We start from the raw sequence: 21,352 nt of genomic DNA on the forward strand, positions 1-21,352 counted from the left end.
ACAACTAAGGAGTCTGTGAGCTGCAATTAAAGAGCCAGTGAGCCGCAACTAAGGAGCCCGTCTGCCACAACTAAGACCCAGCGCAACCAAATAAATTAATTAAAAAAAATAATACGAGCTTCCCTGGTGGCGCAGTGGTTGAGAGTCCGCCTGCCGACGCAGGGGACATGGGTTCGTGCCCTGGTCTGGGAGGATCCCACATGCCGTGGAGCGGCTGGGCCCGTGAGCCATGGCCACTGAGCCTGCGCGTCTGGAGCCTGTGCTCCACAACGGGAGAGGCCACAACAGTGAGAGGCCCGTGTACAGCAAAAAAAAAAAAAATAATAATAATAATAATAAAAGTAAAAAACAAAGTCAATTAATAGAAAAAAATACAAGAACATAGGTGTGCACTAAAGAGAAGCTAAGGCACTGAACATAAATCCCATTTAAAGGGCAAAATAGGGCTGTAATGAAGGTCATATTGCAAAAATCTTTGATTAAAAAAAGTCAAGTTACAAACATTAAATGCTGGAGAGGGTGTGGAGAAAAGGGAACCCTCCTGTACTGCTGGTGGGAATGTAAATTGATACAGCCACTATGGAGAACAGTATGGAGGTTCCTTAAAAAACTAAAAATAGAACTACCATATGACCCAGCAATCCCACTACTGGGCATATACCAGAGAAAACCATAATTCAAAAAGATACATGCATCCCAATGTTCAATGCAGCACTACTTACAACAGCCAGGACATGGAAGCAACCTAAATGTCCATCAACAGAGGAATGGATAAAGAAGATGTGGTATATATATACCATGGAATACTACTCAGCCATAAAAAGGAACGAAATTGTGTCATTTGCAGAGATGTGGATGGACCGAGAGACCGTCATACAGAGTAAGTCAGAAAGAGAATAAATATCGTATATTAATGCATATATGTGGAATCTAGAAAAAAATGGTATAGATGATCTTATTTGCAAAGCAGAAATAGAGACACTGACGTAGAGAACAAACATATGGACACCAAGCGGGGAGAAGGGGTGGGATGATTTGGGAGACTGGGATTGATATACATACACTACTATGTATAAAACAGATAACTAATGAGAACCTATGTACAGGGAACTCTACTCAGTGCTCTGTGGTGACCTAAATGGGAAGGAAATCCAAAAGAGAGGGGATATATATATATATATAGCTGATTCACTTTGCTGTGCAGCAGAAAGAACACAATATTGTACAGCAACTATACTCCAATAAAAATTAATTTAAAAAAGTCAAGCTAAATGGATAGATGGAACCAGAAGCCATTTGAGTTATGACATTTAAAGGCTACCAATCAAAAATATCAGTTGCAAGTATTTTTCTATATAATTAAACATCACAGCATCAATCATATAACTACTGCCTAGATAATCCATTCATCTTTTGTTCAGTCGCAAGCATACTAGGCACTGCAGGGAATGATTTGTTGCCAATCCTCTCCTTAGCTATGGGAGGCACTGCTAACTGATCAAGGCATTCTTTCCCATTAAACATCTAAGTACCACACATCAGGAGGTGTACATCCCTGCTCTAGAGATTTCCCTGCAGTTCAGGAATTCCCCCAAGACCAATAATAAAAAAATTAGAAGAAAAAGACAAAATAAGGCAATAGGCAGTAAGTTCCTTGACAATAAAAATTTGATCTATTTTTTCTTCTTCCTTAGTCCTTCAGCCAATCGAGGTGTGTCCTTTCCCAATCATCCAAATTATCCTGTTTACCCTCCTTCTTCCCACTCACTGAAAACTCTAGTCACAGAAGCTACTTTGGTTTGGTGTTACTCAAAGAAAACAAATGACACTGCTTGGATGGTGACTAGCCTTGACTACTCCAGGGGGTATTTATAACTCCCATTAAGAGCTTTTTTAGCATACTAAATAATATGCTAACGTTTACAACAGAGTGTTTTATTGCCTGTTGACTACTTCCTCCCACTTCCATTTGTAGTTCTCTCACTCTTCCTATCCCACTTCCCCGCCCAAGTCTTCCTGGCTAAAATTATCAAGGTTCAGTACCATGCAGCTGTCTGGTATTTGGTCTTACACCAGGATCTGAGTATCACTGTAAGGAAAAAAAAATATGTGTAGACACAGTGATTCTCAACTGGATTCTTATACTAACTAAATGGCTAACCTGCAAATGCATGGTATATTCCATCATTCAACAAATTCCTTCAAAAATAAAATTCTGAAGTATTATATGTATGGACTATGTTGGGTATGTTAAGTAATACAAAGAATAGGTTCCTATTTTTAAGGACATTACAATTTAGTAGGAGGAAAGCACGTGTTCCAAGATATTTATAAATAATAATCCTCATAAGAATGATATAGCTACTACCACCATCCCACGTTACAGATAAAAAGACCGAGTACTGAAAGACTGACTAATGTGCCGAAAGTCACACAGCTAGTAAGTGGTAAAGCCAGGAATCACTGCCAGCCAGCATCGCTCATAAGAACTACACTCCTGCATCATATAATTCATGAGAGAGAGATGAGCTGCTCCAGAAAATTAGAGAAGAAAGAAAAACTTCTGGCTGAGCCAATGAAGAAAAGCTTCAGATTCAGCTGGGCCTATAAAGATCAATATAATTTGTATATAAAGACATTGGAGGCTAATCCTATGGATTTTACTCTGAGGTTTTACTCCACAAACCTCTCTCCCTTTTTTCTCTTTCCTTTCAGTAAACTACCATGCTTAAACTTAGCCCATCTCTTAAACAAACAAACACACAAAACAACTCTGTCCTTGAGCCATACAATCCCTCCCCCTTTCATCGTCAGACTTCTTTAAAGAAGTCTGCACTCATCATTTCCAATTCCGTATCTCCTATTCAGTCCTCAACCCTCTGCCTCCTGGAATCTGTATGCATTACTCTACTGAAATGGCTCTTGCTAAGATCACCAATTACCACAGGACTGCTAAATCTAAAGGATATTTTTCAGGATTTTTTTTTTCCTTTTTAAAGTACAGGAAAAAGAATTAGAATGAAAGGAGAGTTTGAAAGAGTAAGAAAATAGGAATAAACCATACAGCAAGGCCTTGGTGAGAGGAGAACAGAAACGGTAACACAGAGGTACTACATTAGCAACGAGGAGGCAGAGAAATGAGAAAGCATATGAAGAAAATAATGTTGAAGGAGCTTCTGGTGGATGCCCTCAATCATTTCAGTTAAGTAGTAGGTTATATCTACTAGGAGTTGGGGGTGGGGTTCAAAGTTTAAGGAGAGGAGAAAAGGTCTGAATGTATCATAGTCATTAAGAAACAAAGAATAAACACGTGAGGACACTGTTGAGACTAGACAGAATGAACTGGAACAGGGCCACAGGAATGCAAAGAGTGCAGGCTTTGGTGCCAGACAAATCTGCATTTAAATCCCAAATCTATATATATAAGCTAAGTGTTCTTGAGAGAGTCACTAAACCTCTCTAAGCCTCAGTTTCACCACCCATAAAATGGGTAACAGTACTTCCTCAGGGATGTTGTGAGGACTGAATTAAATGAGACAGCATATCGAAAGTGCTAATGATCTTATTTGAGAACTTTACCCAATAATCTTCAGCAACAGAAAAGAAGGATGACTGAAGCCTAGAAGGTGGACATAATAGAAGTTAAGGGAGAAAGAATCTGGGATCTTTTGAGAGGATGATATTACAACTGCTGACAGTGGAACTCAAGAAAACAAATTTAATGAGGGTCTGCCAACCTAGAAGAATAGAGCTGAGGTAGAGACAGGAGGTCAAAACGAGGTCACAAAGCACATTCAGGAGTGACAGATGCAGATGAGATAGAGGTTGTGGTCAGAGACGGGAAGCTCTTATTTCAAGATCTTGTTGGCAGAATGGTTCCAAATAAGAATGAGGTCCAAGCATGGCTGAATCAAGGGGTAATAAAAATGTAAACATTATTCTAAATCATGAATACAATTTAAGTAGTTTTATGAGAAATCTCCAGCAATACAACTTGATATTTTTTGAGAAAAACACTAAGAATTAAAAGAAAATTAAACCTCTAATGAAGGGGAAAATTAGCATATATTGATTGCTTATTATATGGTAAGTGAATTTTTTTTTAAATTGTGGTAAAATATACATTACATAAAATTGACCATTTAAACCATTTTTAGCTACAGTTCAGTGGTATCAAGTACATTCACACTGTTGTGCAACTATCACCATCTCCAGGACTTTTTCATCTTCCCATACTTTCTGCTACATGGTTATTATTTCATTTAATCTTCACGTAACTAACAACTTTATTTTTATAGATGAGGAAACTGAAGCTCTGAGGGGTTAACTGAGTTCCTAAGATCACTACACATATCGAGTAGTAAATCTAGGATTTGAATTTAGGTCTTTCAAAGTCTAAGTTCTCTCTTTCTAACATGATGCCTCTAATTAAAGCCAGAAAAAGGAACCCCAAAAGTTGCGAGGATACCATCTTTACTTATCCCCTCCCAAAAGAATTCAATATACTTTACTATTTTCCTCTGCTTTGTTTCAGTTCTCTGACTTCACATAAAGAAAACTACGCTGAACATTGTTTCTAGATGCTTTATGAGTGACTGTAATACTCTCTGATTCCCAATCTGTAAAAGGAAAAATGGTACCTGACACTAAGATAAACCAAAACTGAATTTAATGAGGTACTGGACAAAAGGTTCAATATAAAATTCAGTTTGTTTTTGCTATGAGCTGTTTTAGAAACAAGGCACCAAGTTACATTGCTCTTTCTTTTCTATCCTTTTTTAGATGAAATTCAAAAGCTTTTTCTTTGTTAAAACTACCATTTCTCATCAACGTTAAGTATCTTCCATTCCTTTCAAAGTTTACGTTGTCCTGAGACATTTAATTCAGATAAGCTCAATTTAAAAAATAAATAACTATCTTAGTTAAAGAATATCTTCAAGCTCTTCTTTATAAGCATTTTCACATTATTTTCACTAAAGTACAAATTAGATGATTAACTGTAACTTTAGCAAAGTACATCTAAAACTAGAAATTTCACACCAGAAGACCTTGGTGTGTGTGTATCACTTAGAATATGTGTATTATATATAAACCAACAGAAGCAGCAGGCTACATACAATTCCCCCCTGTGGTGGGAATTTTTCAAATACAATATGAAACATGTTAAAACCTGTTTCAGAAAGTTTTTATTCTGTCTACCAAGCAACACTATTCAGGAAGAGGTTATAGAAGTTGTTCTGCAGAGGTTTTTGGCTTCCGCACCTCTAAGATTATACTGTTTATTGCTAAGAAGCATGTGTGAAAATCCCCTACTCTGGGCCACATGATGGCGCTTTTAGCTCTGTCAGCATTAACCATTCACCCCAATTTCATCTTTTAAATCAAAATTTGAATCTAAACATTTGCCCTTCCTTCTCAGCTTTAACTCCTGATTTTTTAATGTTACAATTCAAGAAATTTCCCTCCTTCAACAACGTCAGAGCCTACAGTCAACCAAACAGGATTTATAAATGTAACTATATGACTACCTAAACAAGCATACCGTCTCAGAGGAACAAAACTGTATGTGGTCTGTTTCTGGCCACCAAGTGGGTGAAAAATTTCTAACTCACAACATGAGAAGCATCATACTGCGTCATGGTCAATGTTTTGTCTCTGACAGAGCATCAGGAGACATTTTGTGTAAAGCATTGCTGTTATTCATGACATTAAAGATATACTCCAGATATTTTTACCTTAATAACGAAAATGAAGACCCTTTTTGACTCCAAAGCCTCAACAGAAGTATGGAGCTAGAATTCATGAATTTGTCTAACTTTTTCTTAAATTGATTTATAGGTTTTTACCAAAGAGGTCGTGAGTTTATTATGGTACAAAATAGTATCTTATAGTAAATTTTACTATAGTTTTTAGTATTTTAGAATCTGGTGAATAAATTTATATTAGCTTTCACAATAATGTAAGAAAAAACAAATTGAGTTAAATTGTCAAATTGAATATTCTATTTCCAAATGGTATGTAAGACCATGGTGTCCCTAAAGATGTAAACTTCAAGTTGTTCTGGACATACTATAAAATATAAAATATTCTTGGTTGGGCTTCCCTGGTGGCGTAGTGGTTGAGAGTCCGCCTGCCAATGCAGGGAACACGGGTTCGTGCCCCGGTCCGGGAAGATCCCACATGCCGCGGAGCGGCTGGGCCCGTGAGCCATGGCCGCTGAGCCTGTGCATCCGGAGCCTGTGCTCCGCAACGGGAGAGGCCACAACAGTGAGAGGCTCGCGTGCCGCCAAAAAAAAAAAAAAAAATTCTTGCTTTTTCTTCATAATTTAAAAACTTTAATTCAATCCTTTATCAGTCTTTATCTTTTACAGACTGAAGAGTTCAAATTTATTTAGTCAGTAATTTGTATTCTAATACTGCATTCTGTACCCTTAAATGAGACAGACTTCTCTACAAGGTAGTATAAATTTCCCTAGGCTTATACTGATCATTTTAATTTTCATCATTTTTATCAATGAGACATTTCCTTATCTAGAAAACTTTCACTATAGCAGCACTGACTGACTTAGAATTGTAAAACATTAGAACTAAAGGGAACTAAGGTTAAATGCAACTTTCTACTTACCAATGAGGAAAATAAGATTCAGCGCTGGTAACAGACTTTCTTACACTAAAACAACTAAAAATCTAAGCTAGATCCAACAAAACAGTGCTCTTAAAACTACAGATCGGGGGCTTCCCTGGTGGCACAGTGGTTAAGAATCCGCCTGCCAATGCAGGGGACATGGGTTCTATCCCTGGTCTGGGAAGATCCCACATGCCGCAGAGCAGCTAAGCCCAAGCGCCACAACTACTGAGCCTGCGCTCTAGAGCCTGCGAGCCACAACTACTGAGCCTGCATGCCACAACCACTGAAGCTGGTGCGCCTAGAGCTCGTGCTCCACAATAAGAAGCCTGCACACTGCAATGAAGAGCATCCCCCACTCGCCACAACTAGAGAAAGCCCACGTGCAGCAAAGAAGACCAAATGCAGCCAAACATAAAATAAATAAAATAAATTTATACAAACAAACAAACACTACAGATCAGGACCAACCAATTAAGGGGGTTGCTACCAGCATTTCAAAAAAGCAACAGAGTAGAAAATATCAGAGGCTTTTCATGTAGTGAGGATAAAAACTGTTTCCTAAAACTTTTGCTTCAGTTCTATGTATGTGGTGGATAATGTAAAATGCATTTATTACAGTGGTCAAAAATTTTGGAAATCATTCATGGATACAGAGAACAAACAAATGTCGATGAAATAGGTGAAGGGTAGATTAAGAGGTACAAACCTCCAGTTATAAAATAAAGAAGCCATAGAGATGTGAAGTATAGCATGAGGAATATGTTCAATAATATTGTAATAACTTTGTATGGAGACAGATGGTTAACAGACTTATTGTGGTGATCATTACATAACGTATGAAAATGTCAAATCACCATGTAGTATACCTGAAACTAATATAATACTATATGTCAACTATATTTCAATTAAAGAAAGATTTTGCAAGTCATTACAATAAAATAACTAATTCTATGAGTGAATTTTAAAATTTATTCTTATTTTTAAATTATAATAAAAATAGTATTAATAAAATTATAACTTAATATTATGATGGTGATATAGCTTATTATTTATTACAACTCACTCTAAGCTAATAAAAATATCTCTGCATTAAATACTTAATGCTGCCATCTAAAAAAAAGCCATTTTTCCCCTTTAAAAGAAGATAGGTTACGAATGTTATACCCCATACTATATGTGAACAGACTTTCTTTAAAATACCACATTTCTGTAGAGCTTATATGTACAATAGCTAGACAAGCTTTTTAAACGAATACTGAATTCCAGAATTCTGATCATTAGCACACATAAAAATATCAAACATTCTCTGTGAAAACACAGTGACCTCTAGTGGATTAGATAAACTGACATAATCCTTGCCCCTAAGAATTTAGAAATTAAGGTAACACTGACGCATCCAGATATGAAAAATACTGACATGGTTATTATATACAGACAAGTATTATACATAAATAAGGGCTATAGTTACACTATGTACAATGTGACAATTGTATATTTATAGATTACTCACTGGTTACTTCCAATCAAGAGGAATATGATGAAAGAATCCTAGCCTTGTTCAGAATCTATCACTAGCTTAAGAAATACACTTAGTCTTTCTGAGCTTGTTTGATAATAAGGTTGGATTAAATTTTCTCTAAGGACCCTTTCAGTTCTTTCATTATGATCCTCTCTTTAATTCATCTTATACACCAATGCCAAACTAAATTCTATTCAAAAACACTTGATATCTCCCCAGGACTTGAAGATATACCAAACTTAGCTTGGCTCCTTGATACGTATCATTATTTTCTATTTTTTTCCCAAACATATCCCTTATTTCAAGTGAGCTAATGTTCTCACTATCTACTTCCAATACCAACCTATTCCTATGAGTTTATTTTCTCACTTCTGCTTACAGTTTTTCATTATGCAATGCTTTATCCTCACTAACTTACATTACAGGTTCCCATTAGAATAAGTACAAGCTTGTTTCACTCATGTGTATTTGTTTTGTCATCCCAATGAGATTTAAATTTAAACTCACAGGTTGGTTTTTACACATGTGTAGCCTGCTGGGTAGTAAGAGCATGCTATACACTTTAAATGTAAATTAAATTGATTAGTTTAGGGAAACCAAGGTCATTTTCGTCTTTCTTTTTTAAGTGAGGTAAGAAAGGGCATATAGATACGGTAGAATTTCAAGAACTACAAATATAAAATGACAGAGCTTCATGCTTTGGGAAAAAGTGGGCATTCTTAGGAGAGCATGGTAAGATTTTGGGAAAAGGTTAGAGGGAAGAACTGTTTTAAATTAGCTGAAGGAAGTACCAATAACTATATCTGAAGAAAACAGAGATGACAGCAAAGGTGCTTCGATAAATGGTTTTGAAGCAGATATGAGTACGGGCTAAATGAGAGAGCTAACTTCAAGAAGTAGAGATCTCTGGAAGCAAAGTTAAGAACAACTCAAGGAAACACCAGTCTTAACACTGGGAAATGGAATATGTCACTGTCATTAGGACTGAGGAGATAATGGGCAGCGCTGGTGAAAGAAATGTTAAGAGAAAAAGTGATAGTTAGAAAGGTGCTCTTAGCTTCCCAGTCACTTTGGACAATGCTACAATCTTTTATCCTCCAAACAAGAAAGTTGGATAGGCTGCTAGAGAAATGATGAGCAATTTAGTCTCCATTATGTTGAATTCAATTAACAAAGGCCATACTGTAGTATATTTTACATATTCTGAACCACACAAAATTGGAGCAGCAGGCAAAGGTGTCTGCAAAGGTACTGCCATCAGTAAAATTAATGCTAGTTGAACATAGTGTCACGTTACTTGTGTATCAAATAAGACTTTAAGTTTATTTAGCATAGATCCTATTTTACCCCAAATAACCCTGCCTTGTGTTGTTACAATATTCTCTATCAAACATGAATTACTTGAGACTTTATCTCATTAATTTAAGCCTTTGTTTGGAATTTCTAGACAATACAGTTCAGTTACATAAGAATAATTTTTGTTACTTTTTTAATATTATGTAATTTTCCCCTCAGTAACAAATTCTCTTTCAAATTCAGCAACTAATAAAATGTTATAAATGTTTAAACATTTCTCACAAGGTAAAATCTCAGGAATGTCTATAAACTTTTTTGCTAAAAATGACTCTAAATTGGCTTTCTTTAAATTTATATTGTACCGATTTTTAATACAGATTAAATAAATTAGTAACCTGAACTTTTTAACATTAGTATATAGTTTCTTAACAACAAAGTGAGTTCAGTTGGATCCCAAAATCCAGTACCTTCTGAAAAAATTTATAATTCTTATTCCAGGATTATATTAACAGAATTAATAGAAATAACTATCACAATAGGAAGCAAAGTTCAGATTTTATGCTTAAAGCTAAAACAGCAAACACATAACATTTGTATGTATTAATTTTCTGATTTTAAGTGTAAAATCCTCAAAAGCTCTGCTTGAAATATAACCATTTCCCCACAATTAAAATGTGTACAGTAAATGCATTCCAAAGAAAACTATACCTACTTTTTGCATATTTCAAAAAATAGAAAGAAATTATTAGAATTTATGAACAAATGTATACATAATGATTTAAATTACCTTTCTTCTTCTCGAACCCACACTGGAGTTTTAGGAATTTGTGCTTCGAAAAATTTCGATGCTTTATAACAAAAATTGCTGCAAAAACACTGAAAAGAACATTTTAAAACTAGGAAATTATTTTTTTCTTATTGTGAAATACAACTTATGTACAAAAGAGAATATAAAACATAAATATGTAGTTCACAGAAAAAAACGAAAACCCATGAATCTACCACCCAAGCTAAGAAGTAAGATTTAGTACCTCTGAAGGCTTCTATGTATCCCTCCCCAATGGTATCACTCTCCACACTCCCCAGAGGTAACCACTATTATAAATTTTGTGTTATTCATTCTTTTGCTTTCTTTTAGTGTTGCTACTTACATACATATCCTATAAAATATATCATTCGGTTTTGCCTATTTTTAAACTCTGTCTAAATGGAATCATATTGTTATGTATTCTTGTATTCTTCTGTTCCACATTATGTTTTTTAGACTCATTTGTGTAGCTATAGCTTATTCATTTACACTGTGTATTATATTCCACTGCCTAAGTATACTGCCTTTTAGTTACTATTTAAGGACAGTTGAGTTGTTTGTAATTTTTTGTTATCATTACAATGTTACTATGAACCTTCTTTTAATAACAATTTTTTAAATTAAAAAATTGTGGTATAATACACAAAATTTACCATCTTAAGCATTTTTAAGTATATAGTTCAGTGGCATTAAGTACCTTCTTACTGTTTTGCAACCATCACCAACATCTAGCTCCAGAACTCTTTTCATCTTGCAAAACTGAAACTCCACACCCATTAAACCATAAGTCCCCTTTTCCACCTCCTCTGACAAAAACCATTCTACTTTCTGTCTCTATAAATTTGACTACTCTAATTACCTCATATAAGTAGAACCATATAATACTTTTCTTTTTGTGCTGGCTTATCTCACTTAGGATAACGTCTTCAAAGTACATTCAGTTGTAGCTTGTGTCAGAATTTCCTTCCTTTTCAAGGTCAAATAATTATTCCATTCTATGTATGTACCATATTTTGTTTATCCTACTAGGAACATTTATACACATATATACTTGTGCACATGGGCAAGGATTTATACCAAAGAATAGAAAGAATGGTCACAAAGAATGCGTAAATTTGACTTTGCCAAACAGTTGCTCAAAAAGGTTGTACCAATTTTTATTTGACTTGCAGTATACAGAGTTACTAATGCTGTCAGGTTTTTATAATTTTGCTAATTTGGGGACTGTAAAAATGTAACTCAATGTGTTCTCATTTGCTATTTTCCTGATTACCGATAAGGCTGAGCATATTTTCATATATTCATTAGCCATTCAAGTTCCTTCCGTAAAATTTTTTTAATTAAGTCTTTGTCTTTTTCTTATAGATGACGTACTCTGGTTAGGAATCTATGGTCAGTTACATGTGAGAAATGTAACTCCTTCTGATTTGTAGCTTATCTTTTCACTCTCTTTTTAAAGAAACTTTTAATGAGCAAATGTTTTCTATTTTAATGTAAAAAATGTATCAATTTTTCCTCTATGGTCTATAGTTTTCTATCTTATTTAAGAAATTCTCTCTAGTCCAAGTTTATAAAGATATTCTCTCATACTGTCTTTGAAAAGGTATCTCTTTTACATTTAGGTCCTTAATCTACCTAAAATTGATCTTTGTATGTACACTGAAATAGGTGTCAGTTTTCATTATTTCCATATGGATAACTAATCATGCCAGTATAATTTATTAAAAAAAAATCCATCCTTTCTCCACTGATCTAAAATACTCCTGATGTCATATGTCCAGTGTCCACATAAGCAGTGAGTCTGTTTCTGGCTCTCTACTCTGTCCTATGATTCACTCGCCTGAATTTGTGCCAATATGCATTTTTAATTTTTAAAAGTTCACATATTAAGTAAAGTGTAAGCAAAGAGGTTTTTTTTAAACACCTTGAATGAAATATTTATAAATGAAAAACTTTTAACATGGCTATTTTCTAAAAGGCAAGATTTTAAACAGATATTTTTAGAATTCCATTTAGTATAATATTAAAAATTAACTGCCACATTGAAAATAGCCTTTAAACTTACCTTTCTTTCAGTAATATCATAGACTTTATTGGTTTTGGTAGAAATTTTATATTTCTGTTTTGGTACCTAAAGAAAAGAACATATAGCTTACAAAAGAATTCAAATAATAAACATGAACTTTACAGTTAACAAGAGTAAGTCATCTACATATCATATCTTTGGCTAACCCACATCATTAGTTCATGACCTGTTTCATTTATTGTTCTTTCTACACAGTATTTTGCTAAATATAAAAATTAAAAGTCTACATGTTAAAAAAAAGTAGTTACTTACAATTCCTAGCTTCTTGCGACATAAGGGATAGCCACAGAGTTTGATAATAGAACGCTCATCCACGACATCACTATAATGAGCAGGTGTGATGAACTTCCCCTATAAAGAAATGAGAGGGGCATTTCCCCCACCAGATTATTGGAAAAGTTTATTTATCAGCTCTTTAAGCTTTACCGATCTCATTTGAAAACACAGGGATCAAAACAGTACCTATCTCATAGGTTTGATGTTAGAATCAGAAGAGAAAATAAAGGAAAAGTACTCAAAAAGCGCTTCTTGACACATACTAAGTACTCAGAAAATGTTAGCTATTATTAAAAAAAAAAACCCACAAAGCCCAAAAAATTTCTGCCATGGTAGACTGTGCATCCCTGTAGATTATACAATTCATGAAAGGAGGAAGAAGTGATGCTACAGTGACTGCTATATCAAAGGAAAATATTGATAGTATATTTTATTTTAAAAAAGTATTACTTGGGACTTCCCTGGTGGCACAGTGGTTAAGAATCTGCCTGCCAATGCAGGGGACACCAGTTCGAGCCCTGGCCCAGGAAGATTCCACATGCCACGGAGCAACTAAGCCCACGAGCCACAACTACTGAAGCCCGTGCGCCTAGAGCCCGTGCTCCACAACAAGAGAAGCCAGCGCACCATAACGAAGAGCAGCCCCGCATTCGCTGCAACTAGAGAAAGCCCGTGTGCAGCAACAAAGACCCAACACAGTCAAAAACAATTAAATAATAATAAAAAAAGTATTACTCAAAAATAAACCAAATAAAATAATAGGATATAATTTAACCTATTTCTTAAAGCACAATCTCAAAAACAAAGTATACTAAAGGTGTCATTGTGATTCCTGAACAAATTTTTGTGCAAAATCTTCTATCTTCTGAAAAGAACAGTGAGGTGATAGTTATAAGCTAATGCCAGATATTTTCCTTTGACGTTTTCATGTTCAAATAATCTCAGTTCTTGAGACAAACCATTTCTGGTCTGTCTTTGTCTTTAAAGTCATCAAGTATGGAGATTCTGATGCAGTTACCTATATGAATTTAAATACTGTCATATTTATATTCTTCTTGTTTAGGAAAATCTCTAAGCCACACTAAGAATTATTTCTGCAATAAAATTTCTGAGCTTTAATTTTCCATTTCTTTTTTCTCTTAAGGATTATGAGGATATAACAGACATTTCCATTCAAGTTTTTAATGCAATAAGCCATTAAAGAAAACAAAAAAGTTTTTTAATGCAGATGATAATTCTCTTATGTGTTAAACTATAAATGGTCTATATTTCAGGTTTTTAAAATATCAAAATTAATGAAATTACATTAACAAAAATAACGATCTTCCATTACTAAAATAGGATAACATACAGAATATGAAAAGTGACATGGGGATCAGCAGTGCAAAGCAATGAAAATCGGTTGAGATTAGCAGACTGGTTAAAAGAACTAGCACGAAGGGGTAAAACATGCATGTTATCTCTCTTTAGTGCATTTTAAAGTCACTATAAAACATGGAATGCATAATAGTTGATTATTTTTAAATGCATAAATTCTATAGCATGTAGCTGACAATAGATTCAAAGATTTCAATAATGTAAAGAAGTTTCACATTACACATATTTAAAGATCTTATACAACAAAAGTAATAATTTATCAACACATACACACTCCCTTAGGAATTCTTCTGTAATATTCTCTTCTAAAAGCTGTTCAACAATACGTAGAGCTTTTCTCTCAAACTCAATCTTCTTTCTGACAACTGCTTCTAGTTCGGCTTTCCTAAAATTAAAAAAATATGTATTTTTTTTTACATATTATAAAGGTTATAAAGGTTATTCTACTTGTAAGTTTTAGCATAGCTAATTTTCTATATTTTAAAATACAACACTAACAACTTACTATTTTGCTATTTAAGTTAAATGTATATTTTTAAATGCTGTTTCTTTCAATGCAATACTTTTCAAAAAGGAAACAAGCTACTTGTTACACTGCACACATTGATGTCTGCCATAACAACAGGATTATTTGACTTCCAGAGCTCAGAGGACAAGGAAGAACTTAGAGTCTCCTACAGAAAAGAAAATGAGGGGAAATCTTTTTGCCAGTTAGATTTTATACTCAATCACTCCTGTGTGTACCTAAAAATGGAGGTTTTCCCCTGAAATCGTTAGAAATCAGAAGTGACTGGAGAGGTAAAAGAGGATTTCAGCTGTTCTTGTGAGTAAAAATTTCTTTGTGCTAATTCTCAAAAGTTAAGTAGTGGCTGGCCCAGTCTGACAGGACAGAGTCATATTTGCAAAGAAGTATTTACTTACTTTTGTTGTAAAGTCTTATTAAACAACTATATTGATATGACTATATAGTTTAGGAAAACAACAATCTTCCTAGGAGGGCTGGACCTTATCCTCGCACCAGTGGGACTCTGTCAGCCTTTGCTGGCCCCATGAATACACATTATGAATATAAAAGCAGAGGCTATCTGATCAAACAATGGCCCTAGGACAGTGGTTCTCAAGTCTAGCTGCACTTTAGGATCATCTGATGAGATTTTTTAAAAAGATACCATGCTTAGGTCCCACTGCAGGCTAATTAAATCACAATCTTTGAGGACGGGGCCTGGTTACTGGTGTTTTCTTAAGTGTTCCAGATAATCTTAGCGTGTAACAGGGCTGAGAACCACTGCCATGGGACCAAAGATACCAACTATCTTGGTGCCTTATTTGCTCCTTTCCTACACTACTTTCTTCTTGCCTACCAGAACAACATTTGCTGCCCTCTTGGACATTGACTAGGCTCTCATACCTGGACCTAGAATGTATTCACCTTTTCTCCCTTCCTTCACTGACTTCCAAGACTTTAGACTCTAGTTCCTGGCCTGGAGCAATATGTCTTACAAAAACAATTTGGAGAAATGACACAAGATTGCCAGCTGGGGACAAATAGGGACATTAAAACAAGAAGAAACTTGCAATTAACACCTGTTCTCCCACCATTTCAGAAAGACCAATCTGACGTCAAATATGTAAAAAAGACATGGACAGAGATTAAAAGACAGTTCTTTGTATTGAATATATATATTCAGCTTTATGACAAACATTATTTTATTTTTCTCATTTTGCTGCCTACCACTAAAAGCTATGTCATATACTAAGATCAGAACAGAATGTACATTAGGAGTTGCTAACTTAAGCAGTTAATCACCTCAACGTGCAGGAACAGCCGCACTCCTTAACTGATGGATACCTACAGCTGTATCCCATGGATAGCCCTGTCTCACTGCTGCTCTCTAACCCAAATGACAGGTAGTGTGGTGTACAGCAGTGGTTCTCAAACTTTTTGGTTTCAGTGCTCCTTTATACTCTTAGCTTTCGCTTATATAGATTATAACTGTTGATACTTACTATACTAGGATTAAAGGTGAGAAAAATTTCAAGCGTTCATTTATTAATTCATTTAATAGGAATGCACCCATTACATTTAACATATTTTTAAAAATCAATTTATTTATTATTTATTTTTGGCTGCACTGGGCCTTTGTTGCTGTGCACAGGCTTTCTCTAGTTGCCGCGAGTGGGGGCTACTGTTCGTTGCGGTACATGGGCTTCTCACTGCAGTGGCTTCTCTTGTTGCGGAGCATGGGCTCTAGGTGCACGGGCTTCAGTAGTTGTGGCACATGTGCTTAGTAGTTGTGGCTTGCAGGCTCTAGAGCGCAGGCTAGATGTAGTTGTGGTGCATGGGCTTAGTTGCTCCACGGCATGTGAGATCTTCCTGGACCAGGGCTTGAACCCGTGTCCCCTGCATTGGCAGGTGGGTTCTTAACCACTGAGCCACCAGGGAAGCGCTTAACATATTTTTAAATGAAAAATTTATTGTGAAGAGAGGAATTGTTTTATATTTTTGCAAAGCTCTTTAATTTCTGGCTTAATACTATTCACCTGGATTGAATGTAGAAGTATTTTTCAGTTGGAATAAATTTATGAAGGATCACTCCTTTCAACAACTAGTTGGCTACCCCAAGGATTTTTAATTGTTTCATCATCCTGCGTGATCTGCTCAAAATACATTTCAGCTTATCTATATTCTTCAAATCATAGTGCTTAGAATAAAATATAATCTCAAGCTTGTGGTCAGATCCATGTTGAAGAGAGTTGCAAATTACATTGTTATAATTATTAACTAAACTTTACTTTTGTATTTGGTTGGCCAAAAGGTTTGTTAGGTTTTTTCCATAAGATGGCTCTAGTAGCACTTAGTTGTCTTTAACTTCATTCGAAACAATTTTGTTAGATTGTATGTGACAGCTGTCATACCAGCTTACGTTAAAAAAAAAAACTTATCAAAATTGGTGAATTTTTGTGTAGCCATTTTAACATTGAAGATGGAAGAAAAAAGCAACGTTTTTGGCATATCATGCTTTATTATTTCAAGAAAGGTAAAAACACAACTGAAACGCAAAAAGATTTGTGCAGTGTACGGAGAAGGTGCTGGGACTGATCAAACGTGTCAAAAGTGGTTTGAGAAGTTTCGTGCTAGAGATTTCTCACTGGATGATGCTCCACAGTTGGGTGGACCAGTTGAAGTTGACAGCAATCAAATTGAAACAATAATTGAGAACAATCAACATTATACCACTCGGGAGATAGAAGATACACTCAAAATATCCAAATCAAGCCTTGAAAATCATTTGCACCAGCTTGGTTATGTGAATTGCTTTGATGTTTGGGTTCCACATAAGTTAAGTGAAAAAAACCTTCTTGACCAGAACTTCCCTGGTGGCGCAGTGGTTAAGAATCCGCCTGCCAATGCAGGGGACACAGGTTCGAGCCCTTGGTCCGGGAAGATCCCACATGCTGCGCAGCAACTAAGCCTGTGCACCACAACTACTGAGCCTGCGCTCTACAGCCCGCAAGCCACAACTATTGAAGCCTGTGTGCCGAGAGGCCGTGCTCCACAACAAGAGAAGCCACTGCAATGAGCAGCCCGTGCACCACAGCAAAGAGTAGCCTCTGCTCACCGCAATTAGAGAAAGGCCGCGCACAGCAATGAAGACCCAACACAGCCAAAAATAAATTAAAAAAAAAAATACCCTTCAAAAAAACAAAAAAAACCCTTCCTGACTGTATTTCCGCATGAGATTCTCAACTGAAACGTAATGAAAACATTCTGTTTTTTTTTTTTTTTTTTTTTTTGCGGTACGTGGGCCTCGCACTGTTGTGGCCTCTCCCGCTGCGGAGCACAGGCTCCGGATGCGCAGGCTCAGCGGCCATGGCTCACAGGCCCAGCCGCTCCGCGGCATGTGGGATCTTCCCGGACCGGGGCACGAACCCGTGTCCCCTGCATCGGCAGGCGGACTCTCAACCACTGTGCCACCAGGGAAGCCCAAACGTTCTGTTTTTAAAACAAACTGTGATGGGCAATAAAAAGTGGATACTGTACAACAGTGTGGAATGGAAGGGATCACGGGACAAGTGAAATGAAACCACCACCAACCATACCAAAGGCCGGTCTTCATCCAAAGAAGGTGATGTGTGTATGGTGGGATTGGAAGGGAGTCATCTATTATGAGCTCCTTCCAGAAAACCAATTAATTCCAACAAGTACTGCTCCCAATTAGACCAACTGAAAGCAGCATTCGGAATTAGCCAACAGAAATCTCATCATCTTTCATCAGGATAACACAAGACCGCATGTTTCTTTGATGACCAGGCAAAAACTGTTACAGCTTGGCTGGGAAGTTCTGATTCATCCATCCAATTCACCAGACATTGCACCTTTGGATTTCCATTTATTTCGGGCTTTGCAAAATTCTCTTAATGGAAAAAATTTCAATTCCTTGGAAGACTGTAAAAGGTACCTGGAACAGTTCTTTGCTCAAAAAGATTAAAAGTTTTGGTAAGATGGAATTATGAAGTTGCCTAAAAAAAGGCAGAAGGTAGTGGAACAAAAGGGTGAATAAGATGTTCAATAAAGTTCTTGGTGAAAATGAAAAATGTGTCTTTTATTTTTACTTAAAAAACTGAAGGCACTTTTTGGCCCACCCAATAATATTTCCTAAAGCCAAGTCACTATAATCATGCTGCTCCACAGGAGAATACTCTTCAAAACAGATCTCAAATTTATCTGATTTCTCCACTCCCAAATGATCACTATCCCTAACATCTTACAACTTTTAAAACTTAAATAATTCTACTTTATTGAAGTTTTCCCATTTGCACTTAGAAAATCTGAATTTCTCACCATGGCCTACCAGGCACTGTTTGAATAGAACCCACCTCTAACCTTTTCCTATGCTGCTTTCTTCCTTTGCTCAGAATTCTGCATACCACCCTCAGCATCTCTTTTTTTTTAAATGACTAAGCTTTTTCATATCCTTAGGGCCTAACACAAATCTGGCATGTCTTACATTTAGTAAATAATTTTTGAAAGAATGAGTAAATTAAGGCCAAAGCCAATACTTTATAAAATGATACCTTATAGATATGTATACTTTAATCATCCTCATAGACTATATCTATTCTAAAAACCTTTTTGACAGGAGATAAAGCCTTTTTAGGAGATGCCTATAAACAGTACAGGACAACTTTTTGCTGAAAATATGGACATGATGTAAACAAACAACAACAACAAAAAAGGTTTCTTGGAGTCTCTGGCATATAATGCAAAAAAAGGAGACTATGTGAAGAGATGAAAAAAAAGTACCTGGTTAATTCAGGAATGTTTATTCCCACTGACATCTTTCTACAGATACTCATACCTTCACCAGCAATCTAAAAGTGTCCATTGGACTTTCTTAAGGTGTGGAGCAGGTAAAATAACAATCTATGATAGAATTTATCGTACTTCCCAGATCTTCCCCTTCTCTCAAAATAACTTTCTCTGAGGTAGCACCCATTATTGTTTTAAAAAATGGTTCAATTAATATGTAATTAACAGATAAGTGAAAGCAGCTGTCTGAGTAGTTCTCATACCTTTTAGAAGCATCTTCTTGTTTCAAGGCACTTGTCTGCTTAGTACCTACAATTAAAGAAACAAAAAACAGTAGGTCAAGTCTACACAAACACACCAGGTTACAGGACAGATTCTTGCCCAAATAAACTGTAGACCATCTTTTCTTCTTTTCCACACATTTCACTTCCAATTCTGTGTGAAAATCAAATGAAATGGGAAGGGAATCCAATTTGGTTTTGCAAACTAATTATTTTTCTTGGTTAAAATGTATCTCTCTCAGGATTGATTTTTCTTGTATCACAGTCGCATAGCTAAGCACTCCTGAAAGCCCGAGATCTGGGTACTTCTACGGGCAACCGCTCTCCGTCCCCCTAAATGTTCGCTCCCGGGCAAGAGGGGTCTGACACCTCAGAGAACCAGGGCACCAAAGCAGCAGCACATCTGGAAGAAGGACCAGTGCCTGAGTTGAGGTCAGCTGCACTCGGCCTACCGACGCTGCCCTGGTCACTTATCCACTCTGGCGACCCAAGCTGCAGGCTCCCAGGACCTCTACTTCTCATTCCCTCAGAGCCTGGAGCACAGCCCATTCTGGGGGAAATCTCGAAACACTAGTGTAAAGAGGTGGGGGTCTGGCCGAAGGTCTTCCCCAGAAGGCCAGAGTTCGGCGTTGGGAATCTCCCGGCCTTCTCTGCCCCGAAGACCTCCTCCCCTGGGGCAACCTTTCGGGAGCGCCCCGCACGCCTCAGTCTGGAATTCTGTCGGGGACCAGTTCTCAGTTCCAAACGTAGGAAGGCCCTTCTTCCTACCTGCGACGTTTCGGGAGGCGCGAGGACCCCGGGCCTTACGGCCGGCAGAGACCTTCCCGACCCAGTCGGCCATTGGCAGCGTCGTCGGCGTCGGAACCGGCCCAGGAGCCTTTCCCCTAAGACTCCGCCTCCCGTCGCGTAGCGCGGGGCGGGGCCGGCTGGGGTGGGGCGGGGCCAGGAAAGCGGCCTGCTTTTCCGGAGGAGGAGGAGCAGAAGGAGAAGGAGGGCGGCGAGAGGCCTGGCGGGTAAGTGGGTGTACCGGGGGTCCCGGGCGGCCGGGGCTCGCGGTGGACGGTGAGTCTCAGAAAACCCGGCGCCCCCGCGAGGTCTGGGGCCCGAAGGCCGACGCAGGCGGGAACAGGGAGAAATGGCTTCCCTTGGATGCCGCCTGCACGCGCGCTGGGGTTTTATCCGCCCTGGAGCGCGCTGCTGTGAGGATACCACCGACCCCCCGCCCCTCCTGCGGGGCGTGGAACGGGCCTTCCCTCCGGGGGAAACGATGGCCCGTGGGAACGCAACGGTGTTGTCCTGAGGGCGGCCTGTTGCCTTGCCTCCGTGCGATACAGTGTTTTCACTAGCTCGATTGATTATATTGGGGGGACTACATCTCGTACAAATGCCCTGGTCACACTTGGCGGTGGAGGACATCTCAACTTTCACCCCCTCCGGGTGAGCTGTGTTGCACTCCATTTTCTGTCAAGTGGGTTAAAAAATAAAAAATTCCCTGATGATTAGAACTGATTTCAGGCCCACCTTTTGGAGTAAAAAAGACTGCCTTTTTAAGCCCTTGTAGTCCAAATTTGAGCTGCCTCTTGGGAGTGCACTAGAGGATTTTTTTTTCCTTGAGTTTATCTTTCAAAATTATGCTCCAGGGAAACTTAAAAGATAAACAGGAGGATTTTCTTTCTTTAAATTTTCTTAGGCTAACATACTAACTTTCAGTAAAACCATTTCAGCTTTAAAACTTTCCATTTTCTGTATTGTATTTATTAATAATCAAAA

General features: G+C 37.3%; 2 protein-coding genes across 10 annotated transcripts in view; one reads left to right on the plus strand and one right to left on the minus strand.

Annotated features, from left to right (window-relative positions):
• The window catches only part of RPAP2 (RNA polymerase II associated protein 2), an 81,852-nt gene extending 61,411 nt beyond the window's left edge, over positions 1-20,441 (minus strand). For all 7 annotated transcript variants that reach the window (XR_009538881.1, XR_009538882.1, XR_009538880.1 and 4 more), the window contains exons 1-6: positions 20,351-20,441; positions 19,565-19,610; positions 14,261-14,375; positions 12,590-12,688; positions 12,317-12,382; positions 10,231-10,319 (exon numbers count right to left, since the gene is read on the minus strand). Coding sequence is in view for 2 of the 7 variants with exons in the window: in XM_060139571.1 (XP_059995554.1) it covers positions 10,231-10,319; positions 12,317-12,382; positions 12,590-12,688; positions 14,261-14,375; positions 19,565-19,610; positions 20,351-20,423 (488 nt within the window). In the remaining 5 variants the exon portion in view is untranslated. The remainder of the gene's footprint in view (positions 1-10,230; positions 10,320-12,316; positions 12,383-12,589; positions 12,689-14,260; positions 14,376-19,564; positions 19,611-20,350) is intronic.
• A 76-nt stretch (positions 20,442-20,517) lies between these two features.
• Positions 20,518-21,352, plus strand: part of GLMN (glomulin, FKBP associated protein) — a 43,220-nt gene continuing 42,385 nt past the window's right edge. For all 3 annotated transcript variants that reach the window (XM_060139573.1, XM_060139574.1, XM_060139575.1), the window contains exon 1: positions 20,518-20,595. The gene's annotated coding sequence lies outside the window, so the exon portion shown is untranslated. The remainder of the gene's footprint in view (positions 20,596-21,352) is intronic.

The sequence above is a fragment of the Lagenorhynchus albirostris genome, chromosome 2, assembly GCF_949774975.1.
Source record: "Lagenorhynchus albirostris chromosome 2, mLagAlb1.1, whole genome shotgun sequence".
Lineage (NCBI taxonomy): Eukaryota > Metazoa > Chordata > Mammalia > Artiodactyla > Delphinidae > Lagenorhynchus > Lagenorhynchus albirostris.